This window comes from Homalodisca vitripennis, chromosome 8 (genome assembly GCF_021130785.1).
Source record: "Homalodisca vitripennis isolate AUS2020 chromosome 8, UT_GWSS_2.1, whole genome shotgun sequence".
NCBI lineage: Eukaryota > Metazoa > Arthropoda > Insecta > Hemiptera > Cicadellidae > Homalodisca > Homalodisca vitripennis.
Window position 1 is genome coordinate 128,611,929 of NC_060214.1, and position 16,784 is coordinate 128,628,712.

General features: G+C 33.2%; 2 protein-coding genes across 6 annotated transcripts in view; one reads left to right on the plus strand and one right to left on the minus strand.

The window, feature by feature from the left end:
• LOC124368390 (thioredoxin reductase 1, mitochondrial) overlaps positions 1–16,527 on the minus strand; it is a 76,780-nt gene extending 60,253 nt beyond the window's left edge. For 2 of the 5 annotated variants that reach the window (XM_046825688.1, XM_046825689.1), the window contains exons 1-2: positions 16,400–16,527; positions 9,754–9,888 (exon numbers count right to left, since the gene is read on the minus strand). In XM_046825688.1, coding sequence (XP_046681644.1) covers positions 9,754–9,888; positions 16,400–16,469 — 205 coding nt within the window. In that variant the 5' untranslated portion in view covers positions 16,470–16,527. Of the gene's footprint in view, positions 1–422; positions 761–4,764; positions 4,898–9,753; positions 9,889–16,399 lie in introns of those variants that run through there. The other 3 variants (XM_046825694.1, XM_046825691.1, XM_046825692.1) reach the window with 3 other exon arrangements.
• LOC124368391 (C-factor) overlaps positions 197–16,784 on the plus strand; it is a 27,864-nt gene continuing 11,276 nt past the window's right edge. The window contains exons 1-3 of the mRNA XM_046825695.1: positions 197–331; positions 10,445–10,499; positions 12,976–13,166. Coding sequence (XP_046681651.1) covers positions 206–331; positions 10,445–10,499; positions 12,976–13,166 — 372 coding nt within the window. The 5' untranslated portion in view covers positions 197–205. The remainder of the gene's footprint in view (positions 332–10,444; positions 10,500–12,975; positions 13,167–16,784) is intronic.

Here is a 16,784-nt window from a genome sequence, read left to right on the forward strand (position 1 = left end):
CCGTATTACACGACAAAATTGCACAGTGCACTTTAAACCAAGATATAGATTTAACTTGACCCTCCCTGCAGCGTACACTTAACCAAACTAGCATTACTAAGCAAGAGCAAATCAGGATTACGTAAACGTAAATCGGTGAGTGACAGGAGAGCAGTGTCGTTACATCACATCAATAGTTAATATAATTGTTAGCATATTAATAAACATGAAATCAATACTGATAACCGGGTGTAATCGGGGCTTGGGTCTAGGATTAGTCCAGAAATTAGCAGAACAAAAGAACTTTCTTCAACACATAATAGCTACATGCCGTAACCCCTTGGAAGCGAAGGTAAGTTCTCTATAATTTCTATGTGGTTCATAAATTTTATTTTTAAGCATACTTTATAACTAAATAACTTGGTTATGAACTTATAACTTACTTGAAGCAGTAGGAGCCATGTGGTTGTGGTTTTGACAAAGACAAGGCTAAGTTACCCAAACAAAACAATAACAGACGACTTTTCCTTTCAATCAAAGATATTTAAATTAGTATACTGTGCAGCATCAAACGACTATTCAGTATTTACTACCTCGACACAAAAGCAAGAACAACTGTGTTAAAAGTGCACTCTTGTATCAATACTAGGAAGTTTGTCTGTAGGCACTTTACTTGCGCTGCAAATGATAAATAACTACCGGCGACCGTCGCGCCAACTGTGTTTAGTCGTTGTACAATTCTACGATCGTGCTGATCCAAGGCTCTGATTCGTGATGACGATTAACTGCGTCACTGCTAGCTAGCTACGTGTACGCGGTAATGAAATTCCCACAGCCATGACGAATGTGGTAATCTGTGAATGGCTGGAAAACGTACATTCTAGAAGCTAGAGAACGTAGAAATGTTTCATCACCTTGCTCAAGAGTCCTTGGTTTCAAAAAAGTCAATGTGCTGATTCCATATTATTTTCTTACGCAACATACCTTTGTCCAAATAACAGGAGTCGCACCTTGCAGTATAACTGACTTTGGTTTAGTTTTGTACTGTAAATATAAAATTAAGTCTTTCATAAAATGTCTACATTTCCTAAGTTACATACTAAACTATTGTTATAGTCAGATGATAAAGAGTTCAAATCCTCCTACAAGTTTGATAAGATACATAAAACAATAAATAATATACAATTAATTATTAACTACGCGTAAGTTATATATTAAAATATATTAATTCTTAAATTTTATGGATTGATCTTATTGACTAAATATTTGCAGGTTTCATTCAATTAATTACTGTACTTATTTTTAGGGTTCGTTGGAAATATCAAGGGCCTTTTTAAGAGCACGTGTCATGTCTCTATTGATCTATCTATTGAAACGATTTTAATATTATCGTTGGCTGTTTTTACAAGAAGCGGCTTTTTGACAGGCTCATTTTACTCATAATATCCTTTCAAATTTATACAATACACAATCTATACTTTATTTTCTTCTTAATAGTGTTAAACCCATAAATATGACAAAAATTTGCTAATTATACATAATACATTGTAATTTTAATGTAACACTCAGTATTCAACATTTGCATTAAATTTTTTATCAAAATATAAACGTTAACATGTTATTTTTAATAATAAGTTATGATGTTTTAAACTATTATTAAAATTAATAACTCTAAGTTCAATTAATATTCATAGTAGCTATTTAAAATGCACCGTGGAAAAGAATTGTGTTTTCGAGGATTGGGTATTTATTAATCCAAATTTATTTTGATAGAGATCGGTTACACTCCTCGGTACATTTTTTTGTTGCTTTTACTGTTATTTAACCTTGTTATCACAATAATTTTAAGATTAACAAAATTCTCATCATGTAACTAAAAATTGTAACATAAATAAGATTTTTACAAATCATTAAGTAATATTTAAGCACAATTTAAGAGGCCTACAAAACATAAAAGTGTGTACACGCGTTGTCCAATTTCACAATAATTGCTTCAATGCCAGTAGAGGATAAACATTCTACAAATCATGCTTTTCAAAATAAGTTTAGGGTGTTTGGTGAAAATTAACGTTTATTGTGTATACAAATCTAAAAGTGTCAAACGTTAACATATTAAAAAAAAATACTATATTAAATTAATAACTCCTATCAATTTTTATCAAATTCAGACAATCTCTGTGGCCTCTATCAAGGTTTCAGATTTATTTTGGTTAAAATTAACCTTTTTCTTTTCCAACGAATACTAATTATGACTTAGACTCAATCGCTCATTACTGTTGAATGAAATTGTTTAAATAGATGTAGTTTCTACCATAAGTTTTAAACATAAAATATAATGAAATTCGTTAGAACAATGTTATAGCTAATTTAATTACATTTTGCTGTAAAGACTAAAAACTGATGAAACGTCCTTTATGAATATTCTTACCACAAAATTTAATAAAAATTGGCCCATTAAGTGGTAATACATTTTCCCTATGAGGAAGTAAGTAGAACTACAAGTACACCTATTACCAATTAATTCTTTATAATTTAATATAGCTGAGCTAAGTAGTAGTAATAATATTTCAAATATTTTGTTTTTAATGAAATAAAATATGTTAATGCAAAAAATATACCACACATTTGGTCTCTTTACATACTACACATTGTATTTCACTGCATGTAAACTATGAGTTCCGAAAAATTAAGTTTAGGTACCCGTAGCTTATATTGCAGTAAATCATACTAAATCATACATTTTTTTCAATATCATATTTATGCGTATATCCCTTACCACATAGGCTATGCTATAACGATTTTTAGTACATTAATATGCTTGAAATAGGTGGTACAAGCTAAGCATATCTTACAATTCTCATTTAATTGCTTTTAAATATTAAAAATGTAATAAATACAATTTTAAACAGAGTCTGAGATCAAAATCAGATTTTTGAAAAATATTACAAGCATGAGAATTGTCATAAATTAAAACGTTATATGGATTTACTACAAGGGTTACATGTAGATTGAAAGCTGGAGATGGGATGGAGAGCATGATTGTAGCACAAGATAGCGTAAGAGTCGGCTGCAGTAAAAACCCCTTAAGTTTTCTTCTTATGGACAATGTTAGAACCGCATGCACTTTTACGCCGCCAAGGACGTAGCCAGCGAGGGGATCCAAGGGGTCCAGACCCTCCCCTCTAATTTTAAATATTTTTTAATTACTTTTTAAGTGATTGTTATTAAATAAATTAGAAAATAATTATAATAATAAATAATTACTATAAATATAGTTCAGTATTACTGACAGGTACTGCGGAAATATCATTCTCAACATTGAAAAGGGCCAATAACTTTTTAAGGAACAAAATGGGGGATGAGCGGTTGACTGCACTTGCCTTACTTTATGTCCACTGCGGGAAAATATCAGTCGTCTTGACCCCCCATTTTTTCCTGGCTACGTTCTTGACGCCCGTTACGTTTTTATGGTAACGTTATGGGAGATGCCTAATGTTAAAGATATAATTAATACGAATTCAAACTCTCTCTATTTTTTGAGTATATATTTTTAAATATTTAAACTATGAAATGCACAAGAGTTTTGTGACTTTTTCTGAAAGACCTATTATAGAAATATCGAAAACCTAAAAAGAGAATGGATGCGTATAGATTACATTTTAAAACGAGACATCTCCCACCATTCTTTGACTAAAATGATATCGTGAAAGGTGCATGCATGAGGTGACTTATGGGCCACAATCAAGATGGCTGCCAGTACAGCCGGTTAGTCACAAAACCTGCTAGCCAACTTCGGTAAAAATCGATTTATTCGTTTAGTTAATCACGGGCACAGTTTTTAAAACAACCTCTTTACGTACGTACGATCCCAAATTTTATTTACCTACAAAAATAGAGTCTGACTTATTCCTATAATTTGTTATTTGTGGTGGATAAAGTAAAAGTAATGATTGACAATGATAATTCTATTCACGCAGACATTATTAATTTTGGTTTGACTGAAACTGAAAGTAAGTAATATTGATTGACTCGTCTTTTGCTGTTTGAAATTAGAAAACAGATTAAAAAAATATTGATTTGCTTTATACTGTGTTACGTAAGAGAATGATCGTGTAGACTGAGTCATGGACGCATGGAAATAAATGTACTGTGTCTTTACATGCTCGAATTACCCGTGCAGTCAGCAACAACATAAAAAACACATAACAAACAATATTATTGTCATTTTTCAATCGGTAAACAAATATCAACAGCAAGTTTTAGTAGAGCACTTTGATTTACACAAGATCTGGACTACGAAATGAGAGTGATGTAATCTTTACATAAAAGAGCAACATTGTTAATAACAATGAATTTGAATATTTAAAATAGATTCTTTGCTATACATGGAAGTGATAACGAGACACACTGAACTTACTGTGGGAAAACAACGGAACTGCCTGATCGCTTTGAGGCTAGAATCAGGAGATTTTGTAACCACAAGCGTAGATAACCACGATAAACTGCCATAATGTGACAGATATAATGCAGTTATCAGTAGTTAATATAATAACCAATGTCTTATTTCCAAAGAAGATTTTGAAACCTCTTCTCTATTTATCAAATAGAAAATTATGCAACCGTTATATGAAAAAAATTACATTGGCCTAAGATTCTAACGGAATAAAGGCATAACCTATAATTAAGTGTCTAATATCAACTTTACCCCCAAACAAAGCATACAGAAACATCGTATTCAGCTACAAGATCAATTGGCGGTTTGAATAAAAACGAGTATTTACTTACGAGTCAAGTTTAACGAGTATAAGCCCCGAGTAAACCGATGTGAATAAAGCGTTGACATGTTAGCATCAAACCAGCCTATCACACCAGTGACTTGCAAACGTAATAGCGATGCGACGAAGTTGAAAAACTAAGAAATTGAATGTGGAAGGAAGGACACGTAAATACCTAATTAAAGAAAACAATAACACTGCCTATTGTTTTTAGTTTCTCACTGAATCACGTGTGTATTTATCATATGTTAAATTATCGTTTTTACCTGGTGTTGATTTAGTTGTTAACCCCTTTACAATTTTAATAATTCCTTTATAAAGGCCGGGACACATATACCCGCACCGCGCCCGACACGTGAGTCGGCCGTGTGTTGGCCGCCGTACGGTGAAAGAATTGCAGCCCAGTTTTCAACCTCCAAGTCCACACATGTCCGCACCGACACAAGACCGTCGTGGCCGCACCGTGCCCGCACCGTCACCGATGGTTGAAGTTTGAATTTTGACGGGCACGGTGTGGTCTACGAGCGGCATCAGTCATGGAAATAGAACACTTATCGAAGAAGTAAGGAAGTTTCCTGTTATTTATGATCAATCAAGTGAAAAATATCGGAATGCAGAGTATAATGAGAATGTGTGGAAGAAGATTACGGAAAATGAGGAGTTGGAAAAGTATAAATTTGAATAGAGTTTTGAAAGATAATTCTATGTTGGTTACTGTTGCATTCTTCTTTTTAAAACTATTTAAGTAGTCTAAACGTTCTATTTTTTTGAATAATTTAGTATAGCCTACCAACTCTACATCCTGCGTTCGCGTACAAAATCATATTTATTGATGAAAGTATTATATTTTTTTACCTTAGAGTAAACTAGTCATATTTTCTTATTGTGCTAAAATTACAACAAATTTGAAAACTATGTTGTACATTAAATGATTTTAAACAACTAAATTCGAATTATGTGAAATCAATAAAAAGTTTTCATTAATTAAGAAATAACAAGTATGTAATTACTAGCGCAAAATTCTATTTATCGTGGATGTATTAAAGTTACTTGATAAATTTAATCCGGTATTTTATATGGGTCATATTTAGAAGTTTTCTATGACATTTTTATGTTTTTATTCTTTTTACTACAATGAAGTAAAAATAAAAATATTTTATTTAGAGTAAGATTTTTAAGCAAGAAAATCCCATGTTCTCCAATATATATATATATTACAAGTATTTACTATGTTTTACAAATTATTATAAAAAGGCTTGCAACATGGCAAACTCTGGCCTTACACTAATAAGCTCTTGGGTTTAATACAAAAAATACCAAATATACTATTTATAGAGTATTTGACTGAAATTCACTGCAATGAAAACACAATGCACAAGAATTATAGGGCTAAAAAATATAACCAAGATAATGTTATTTACAAATTTTACATACTAGCTGATTGTACCAAGCTTTGCTGTAACATTACAATGTTTCGTTCACCACAGCGATTAATAAAAATAACAACAATGAAATTTAGCATTCTTCAAGCAATACCTTCTGAATATTTTTAAGTATCTGTCACTTCGAAATTCAAAAGAAACATGCTCTAGTACAAACAGTGAGATTGTTGCGCTCGGACAGCATACGGACATGTGTGGCCTCACGGTAACCGAGCCGAGCCCGCACCCACACTCGGCCGATTCACGTGTAGGGCACGGCACGGTGCGGTGATGTGTCCTGATCTTAATACAATATTAAAATACAAATGTTTGGCCAAGATTAATTTTTTTAGACTATTCTAAGTACGAACCAATTTTTGTCCCATATGTACTGGCCCTTATTTCGTTCGACTTCAAGCACGTAGCCAATACAAATTTGGGAGGGGGGTCCAGACAACTGAATATTGTAGGGCACGGAGAATAAGGTCCCATTTTGTTCCTTAAAAAGTTCTTGGCCCGTTTCATTGTTGAGAACAATCTTCCAGCAGTACATGTCAGTAACACCGAGTTATTTTAATAAGAATAAAAAAGTAATTGAACAATTTGGAGGATCCGGATCGCTTCGCTGGTTACGCTCTTGTTCAATTTCGATGATAAAATAACTAATTTGAACTAGTTTTTTTTATCACCCTAGCCATTTCAGAAATGCTACTTACTGATCCTAGACAGCACAGGTTCAAATCCCGGGAGGTAAAACGTTAGAGTAGTAGCCTTGATTACAATCAAAGGTAGTTTTTATCACCCTAGCCATTTCAGAAATTTTACTTACTGATCCTAGACAGCACAGGTTCAAATCCCGGGAGGTAAAACGTTAGAGTAGTAGCCTTGATTACCATCAAAGGTAGTTTTTATCACCCTAGCCATTTCAGAAATTTTACTTACTGATCCTAGATAGCACAGGTTCAGATCCCGGGAGGTAAAACGTTAGAGTAGTAGCTTTGATTACAATCAAAGGTAGTAGAGAATAGCCAGTGAACTATGGCCCCAGCATAGTTACATTGCCAAGGCTTAAAGATAGGCATATTATATAAACCATTCTCTATTATAGGCTCAATTACCTCTTTTGCCACTATTTTTATCACTTCTTACCTTAGGTGAATACAAGTCTAATTTGCAAGAGTATGTGCTAATCTTTGCCATTAAAGTACCTCAAATTTCATCTTATATGGGGTTTCAGGCATTTCTTGAATTATAAGAGAACATGTTTTATTATTATTACATTACCGGTATATCTTTAGTCTTAGTTCAATGAAAATTAAATTCCTATACTACCTTTTGGTACTCAAACACCCCAACACCCACATTTTTGGATGTTCGTCCTATACTTGAGTTTTTATATTAGAAGTATATATGCTTAGCCTAACGAATATAAAACTTGTGGTAATAGATGCTACTAACTCTTCCCTGTTAAGAACTAATTAAAAAATTTTGTATAATTTATTACAATTATGCTTATAACCAAGGCCGCACTCAGCTTTGGCGGACCCCGGAAGAAGATATTCGGCTGGACCCCGTCATGCCCCTCATGTGCTATCAAATGGATAGTTCCTTCAAATAGATCTCATATATATGAATTTTAAATTATTATTAAAACTCAGTTATTTTTATCCAAATAAGAATCTTATCTTCAATAAGATATCCTGCTCTTTGATCCTTAGAAATCTATAGTCTGACAATTTTACGATGTTGGCTCTTTGAAATAGGCAGCTGTAACTTTTTTTATTCTTAAGGAACATAATTTGATTAATTATTTGTTAGCTTGATAATTTAATACAATTTATGATATGAATATGAATATATGATTTATAATTAATGATAATTTAAATATTAATAGTAATTTGTATCTTTACTGTTGACCTATTTAGATCTGTAGACAGTTTATTTTAAAAGACAATCTCTGTTTGTCTGCTATAAAACATATACTTTTTCATTCTGAATGTTATATTATTGTGTTTAGTTTTAAATGCAGTTTTTCTGTTTGTTTTTCTAATGTGGTGTTATCTAACAAGTATGAATATTAAGTTTCTCTTTTACACATAAATCATTTTTTTCCAACAAGCAGAATATATACATGATTTATACAGTCATTGATACAAAATAAACATTACTTAAATAAATTAATATAAAAACTCAGTACCATGAGTGACTATCATTTAAACACAAACTCATTGCCTGTTTCAGATAAAATGCAGAACATTTAGGGACAATTTAAAGTGATTTTATAATATTAGTGATGAGAATTTAGGACCTCAGAACGTTCTATTTTTATGATTAATGATTAGCTAACTAAAATTGGCCAAGTTCAGACATAACTAAAAAAAGAAACATACCACTACAATAAAATAGTAAGGTTAGTAGTCATATTACTTAAAATTTATGTACCGTCCATATTACAGAAACATACGTGAAATTGAACAAAACTATGCAAACATGAACTGTTTTTATAAATAACAAGAAAAGGTCCAATTTATTTATGCTTGAATGATCACGAGAATCTTTCATAATTCTGAACATAGTAACCATTCTTGAAGGTTTAAAAAATGTTTCCTATACATTTTTCAATATAACCAGAAATTTTCTTATAGAATTCAGGTGCAAAAATTGTATGTTTGTGTAAAAAATATATTGTATACATGTTGTGGAGTATTAAGGATTGTAGACAAGCCAAGTAAACAAAAAAATTCAAGACTCTCTTCAACACATGAGACTAACTTTTTTCAACCAAATTCTGAGAGATAAATCAAATTTTCACTGAGAAACAATGACTTATTTGTTGGCTGTTCAAATAATGTGATCTCATGAAGTTATTGTTTGTTATTTAAGCTAAGATTCAAACATTTTGTACGGCTTTATACTGAGTGATCAACCCAGTAAGCACTGGTGTATCTGCCGCTGTCAACCTGTTCATGTATCTGCCATTGTGTTTTTGTTATGATTATTGTTTTTCATTGAATATGATTATTTACTATGGATTAAAAAAAAATATTATTCTATACTGATTTTTACTGTTCATTTTTATTTATGTGTTTTCGATTATGTACTTTTATTTATTTGTAATTTGTTTATGTTAACACATTTTTTATAATTTTATTTTTAGCAGATACCAAAACGGCAGCATTAATTTTATGTATTGATGTGCTCTTACACTGTTTTATGTATTGTTTCAATTTTACTTACTGGGCAACAGCCACACTACTTATAATCATGGTCAGTGAATTTCCAAATATTGTATTAGTTTGTAAATGGAAATTCTTCCAGTCTGCTGGAGTTCTCACAGTGTCTTAGTGTTATCTCTGAGGTAACATAAATATCTGTCAAACATGTTATGATATTTGTTTGAGTATTTTCTGAAATTTGATGATCAGAATCACTACTGTTCTCTCTTATATGCTACACACAGTTCCCAAAAACACTCCTAACAGCAATTTGTGCTCTGTTGTGGTATCAATATAATATTTGTAGGATTATCTAAACAGAATTAAACACAAGAACAAAAAGTAACTTAGGTTATAGCAAACCTTGTCTGTGCCTGATGGGTCGATCTTGGGGATGACTTCTTGATACCAAATTGTGAGGAGGGGATTTATGCTCAAATCTCCCTGATGTTAATCTGTTGTATTTCCTACGGTTTCTTTCCCCTGCAGATCTCAACCCTGCAACAGGGAATCATGAGGCTGTTAGCTGAAAAACTACAACAGGATTGTGAGCATTTTCCAATGTTGCATTCACATTTTGTAGGACAGGAAGATGAAAAAACTCTACTGTACTTACTTAGACCTAAAATACTTTTCAGTGCTTCCGGGCTGATGATATTGAGGATGGGTAAGAATGATCTAAGGGAATATACAGGCTGAGATCCGGTCATTGCAGGGACAGATTACATTTCCCCAGGTCATGACTTGATTTGACTCTATGCGATCCAACTGTCATTCTCCACAGTCAACCAGATCTATTAACCATCACCCTTTATCCTGGTATCTTTCCTGGAAGAGGATGGGACGAAGTCAATATTTTATGTAATACATAAAAAGTGCATTTTAAATTCTGATGTCATGCATGACATTTAGTGACAGGGTTTAGCCATATGTTTCCTTTCTTTTGGGCACTTGTGTGAAGTGTTCCGGATCCTAATACATAATGATGATACAATATTCCAAAGAATCATTAGTATAAGGTGATATATTGATTATTTTTGTGATTTTGTTGCAGAAACTCCAAGAAGTTGCAAAGTCAAACCCCAACAAAGTACACATTTTGCAGCTAGGTAAAGCTTTTTAGTGTTATTGTAAGTAGATATATCCTAAATTTTATGTTGGAAGTGTAGAATATTTTTCACGTATTTTGATGAGGAAACCATACTCTTTGTTTAAAGTTTGTTATTGGCGATGGAAGTTTTGAAAGGATAACATAATTTTGTACATTTACCATCATTATAGGTTACAAAAGGTATAACATAACATTCTCTGGGTCACAGAGGGTTGTTGGTGTCTTCTGTAACCTCTCTAAGGCTTTTGAATGCGTAAATCACTCATTACTTTTGAGTAAACTGAGATTTTATGTTGTTTTGGACAACTCTTTGGTATGGTTTCAATCTTATCTTACCAATAGAAAACAAAGAGGGTTACTCAATAATAATGGCACTAAATTTACATCATCAAGGGTAAAAATACATAACGAACCACAGGGATCTATTTTAGCCTTCTGTTGTTTATAATTGTTTAAAATGACTTGTTATACAATTTTAACACTGACTTGGTGTTGTAAGCAGATGACACAACATCCATAGTAAAATGTAAGAGAGAGCAAGACATAAAATTAGTAATTTTACGTTTACTTACGGATTTGGACAAATGGTTATTTGCAATGGGCTTGCTTTAGATAGTGATAAAACACACATTGTAAAATTTCAGAAATTACAAAATAGGGCATTGTCTGATCTTAAAATAAATTTCAATAACTCATTGCTGAATATGATTGGTACAACTAAATTTTTTGGATCAGTTAATGATAAAAACTTGTCTTGACCATACATAGAAATGATAAATAAAAAATTATATTACTATTACAATTATATTTTAGTAACCTGTTATGTTATTAACTCCACTTATAGGGTTATCTATCATATATATTATATATATATATATATATATATATATATATATATATAAATGTAATGAAAGTAACTAAAACCCTTTTAAAATCTTTTTATTGACATACACGTGTTTCGGTTTTTAAACCTTACGTAAAAAAATGTATTTATTTAGAGGTTAATGTACACTGAAGATGGTTAAAAACCGAAACATGTGTATGTCAATAAAAAGATTTTAAAAGGGTTTTAATTACTTTCATTAGGCCTACATTAATTTAGTAACCTGTTATTGTTGTTTATTAATCAATGTATTTTATCTTGTGTTTTTAAGGTTGTTTACTGACTCTGGTTGTTATCATGGTTATTGTATATTGATTTGTTAGTGTTATTTAATTTATAAATATTTTACTTTCTGTTGAATTGTTATTTTAGTGAATTGTGATTTTAAAAAAATAAATCGTGCAAATTTAATTACTTATTTTAACTAACTGGCCATGTAAATGTTTTAAACATGTAAATGAAATTTAACATATAATTATTGATTTTAAAACTTAGTAGTAGTTACAATTGGACATTTGGACTCAGCATTGCGGTACATCACTGACTTTCTCAATACATAATACAGTCATTGACACTGTATATACTGACCAGCAACCTGTTCACACATAACATTATTATAACTGTATAATTGTAAATGTTATGTTGTAGTAATCATCTTGATTCTTGATTTGAAGAAAACCATACTAACATACATTATTATCTGCATTACCAATGGATTCTGTAATTAATTTGATTCTTTCCAGCTAATCTCAAATATAATTACATAAAAAATACTTATTTTACAAAAAAATGTAATGTAGTAGTTAAGTAGAGCTTTAAACATCCTATTTTACCTGTTAGATAATATAAATTAATACATTTCATTATCACTTGAAAATTAATAACTGCATGATAATGAAATGCCAACAAGCAAAAGTTTAACCGGATAAAATTTATTTCTGTAACAAAAGTGTAGGAATAATCACCACTGTCAAGCTTTGAAAACCTGAATCACTTTTAATTGGTTTGTTTACTAAGGAATGTAGCTAGACCAACCTTGGTTTTAGTTGAAGGTGAAAACATAATTTCATGTTAGACTCTCTCAAATAAAAAAGTTAAAACAACTTCAAAACAGTAGGTTTGACAATTAATTTTCTCCATTCTTTCCAAAAATTTAACATTTTATAATAATGTTCAAACAAAGAAGCAAATAAGTACACTCTTATGATCAATACATTTATATGTGTTATAAGCAACAACTGAAAATAATTAATTAGAGTTGAAAAAATTATTTTATTAAATTTAATTATTATAGAGATATAAATCGCAATAAATGAAGAGACAGTTCCCCTGCTTTCCTTATCCTAAGGGAGAGGGGATTAGCAAGGGTGTGTGATACTAAGATTATATTAAAACTTATTTAAATTTTTGCCATACTTGTTATTAATTGTTATAATATATTATGTGGGAAAATAATTATTTAAAGCTATCTTATAACTCAAACTGCAGTAAATATCTGTGAAGATTGTGAAGGCTAATACCTAAAATCATTGTTATTATGTTTTAATTAACTAATTAATTAAAATTACTTGGATCTCTGGTTGGTGTTCAGATGTAAAAGACTTCAATGCCCACGAAAGGATAGCCAAGGAAGTGGCTACTATTGTGGGCCAGGAGGGACTGAATGTTCTTTACAACAATGCTGGCATATCCACCAAGTTCACCAGAGTCAACATGGTCAAGGCTGAACAGATGTTGGAGAACCTGACAGTCAACGCTGTAGCTCCTCTCATGCTGACTAAGGTAACTGAATATCCTGTACAACAATGCTGGCATATCCACCAAGTTCACCAGAGTCAACCTGGTCAAGGCTGAACAGATGTTGGAGAACCTGACAGTCAACGCTGTAGCTCCTCTCATGCTGACTAAGGTAACTGAATATCCTGTACAACAATGCTGGCATATCCACCAAGTTCACCAGAGTCAACCTGGTCAAGGCTGAACAGATGCTGGAGAACCTGACAGTCAACGCTGTAGCTCCTCTCATGCTGACCAAGGTAACTAAATATCCTGTACAACAATGCTGGCATTTCCACTAAGTTCACCAGAGTCAACCTGGTCAAGGCTGAACAGATGTTGGAGAACCTGACAGTCAACGCTGTAGCTCCTCTCATGCTTACCAAGGTAACTAAATATCCTGTGCAACAATGCTGGCATTTCCACCAAGTTCACCAGAGTCAACCTGGTCAAGGTGGAACAGATGCTGGAGAACCTGACAGTCAACGCTGTAGCTCCTCTTATGCTGACCAAGGTAACTAAATATCCTGTACAACAATGCTGGCATTTCCACCAAGTTCACCAGAGTCAACCTGGTCAAGGCTGAACAGATGTTGGAGAACTTGACAGTCAACGCTGTAGCTCTTCTCATGCTGACCAAGGTAACTAAATATCCTGTACAACAATGCTGGCATTTCCACCAAGTTCACCAGAGTCAACCTGGTCAAGGCTGAACAGATGTTGGAGAACCTGACAGTCAACGCTGTAGCTCTTCTCATGCTGACCAAGGTAACTAAATATCCTGTACAACAATGCTGGCATTTCCACTAAGTTCACCAGAGTCAACCTGGTCAAGGCTGAACAGATGTTGGAGAACCTGACAGTCAACGCTGTAGCTCTTCTCATGCTTACCAAGGTAACTAAATATCCTGTACAACAATGCTGGCATTTTCACCAAGTTCACCAGAGTCAACCTGGTCAAGGCTGAACAGATGTTGGAGAACCTGACAGTCAACGCTGTAGCTCTTCTCATGCTTACCAAGGTAACTGAATATCCTGTACAACAATGCTGGCATATCCACCAAGTTCACCAGAGTCAACCTGGTCAAGGTGGAACAGATGCTGGAGAACCTGACAGTCAACGCTGTAGCTCCTATTATGCTGACTGACCAAGGTAACTAAATATCCTGTACAACAATGCTGGCATTTCCACTAAGTTCACCAGAGTCAACCTGGTCAAGGCTGAACAGATGTTGGAGAACCTGACAGTCAACGCTGTAGCTCTTCTCATGCTTACCAAGGTAACTAAATATCCTGTACAACAATGCTGGCATTTTCACCAAGTTCACCAGAGTCAACCTGGTCAAGGCTGAACAGATGTTGGAGAACCTGACAGTCAACGCTGTAGCTCTTCTCATGCTTACCAAGGTAACTAAATATCCTGTACAACAATGCTGGCATATCCACCAAGTTCACCAGAGTCAACCTGGTCAAGGCTGAACAGATGTTGGAGAACCTGACAGTCAACGCTGTAGCTCTTCTCATGCTTACCAAGGTAACTAAATATCCTGTACAACAATGCTGGCATATCCACCAAGTTCACCAGAGTCAACCTGGTCAAGGTGGAACAGATGCTGGAGGACCTGACAGTCAACGCTGTAGCTCCTCTCATGCTGACCAAGGTAACTAAATATCCTGTACAACAATGCTGGCATTTCCACCAAGTTCACCAGAGTCAACCTGGTCAAGGCTGAACAGATGTTGGAGAACCTGACAGTCAACGCTGTAGCTCTTCTCATGCTGACCAAGGTAACTAAATATCCTGTACAACAATGCTGGAACAAGATCACCAGAGTCAACCTGGAGAACCTGACAGTCAACGCTGTAGCTCTTCTCATGCTTACCAAGGTAACTAAATATCCTGTACAACAATGCTGGCATTTTCACCAAGTTCACCAGAGTCAACCTGGTCAAGGCTGAACAGATGTTGGAGAACCTGACAGTCAACGCTGTAGCTCTTCTCATGCTTACCAAGGTAACTGAATATCCTGTACAACAATGCTGGCATTTCCACCAAGTTCACCAGAGTCAACCTGGTCAAGGCTGAACAGATGTTGGAGAACCTGACAGTCAACGCTGTAGCTCTTCTCATGCTTACCAAGGTAACTAAATATCCTGTACAACAATGCTGGCATTTCCACTAAGTTCACCAGAGTCAACCTGGTCAAGGGCTGAACAGATGTTGGAGGACCTGACAGTCAACGCTGTAGCTCCTCTCATGCTTACCAAGGTAACTAAATATCCTGTACAACAATGCTGGCATTTCCACCTAAGTTCACCAGAGTCAACCTGGTCAAGGCTGAACAGATGTTGGAGAACCTGACAGTCAACGCGCTGTAGCTCTTCTCATGCTTACCAAGGTAACTAAATATCCTGTACAACAATGCTGGCATTTTCACCAAGTTCACCAGAGTCAACCTGGTCAAGGTGGAACAGATTTTGGAGGACCTGACAGTCAACGCTGTAGCTCCTCTAATGCTGACTGACCAAGGTAACTAAATATCCTGTACAACAATGCTGAACAGATGTTGGAGGACCTTATTGACAAATGACCTTATGAACAATCAGCAACAATCAAGATGAAATAAATCTTCAAACATTGTTAATTACTGCATATATCATAACAATTTCCAAAAACTATGCAGAGAGAATGTCATTACATTTTTGTTGTTTTGAAAATTTAAGGTAAATGTTATATATTACTCCTCAATGCTCATACATTTTTGTTATAAAATATAAGACTGTTAACCTTTATTCCAATTAGAAGGAGTATTGTAAATCTCTAAATTGGTTTTTATATTGAATAATAAAATTGTTTTAGGTGTTTATCGATTAAAATCCAGTATAGTTTACATATCCAGTAAAATACAACAGTCAGGAAAATATATTGAACTTAACCTCTTAACTTTTTCTTAAATGTTTAATTATTCCCGATGATTTCATATTAAGCGCATATAACCTCTCTATTGTTTAGTTGAGTAGATCCATCCTACAAGCTATATGTGACTGGATAGTGAAAATAAGACAGTTATGTGATTGGATAATGAAAATAAGACAGTTATATGATTGCATAGATTTTCCTTTATAAAACAATTTTCATTATCAAATAAATGAAGTGAAATGAAACAGTAAATCAAAATTGTTTTGGTGCAAATCACTTATGTAATAATGCTACTCTTGCAAGTACAATCTATGTTTACCTGTGGATAGGGCAGAAGAACAAGCTAATATACAACAGAGAAGTATACTTAGTATAGAACTCACAATCATCTTAACATCTTGATCTTAATCGCTATAATTGCGTCATATCAGGTTAAATGTCCATTGATTGTAACATGTGCAACATTGTTATTGTTAATAGTCTTCCTCAAGTTGTTGCAATCGTTTTTTGGTTGAGTTACTGTTTATATATATATATATATATATATATATATATATATATATATAATATATAACATAATTTAATAATATAACATAACATAATAATAACATAATTTCTTTAAGTAAATTTAATTTTCTTAATGTCTCTTGTATTTCACCAAAATTCATAAAAAAGCATTCCTTGAAAAAATTTGATATATTTAC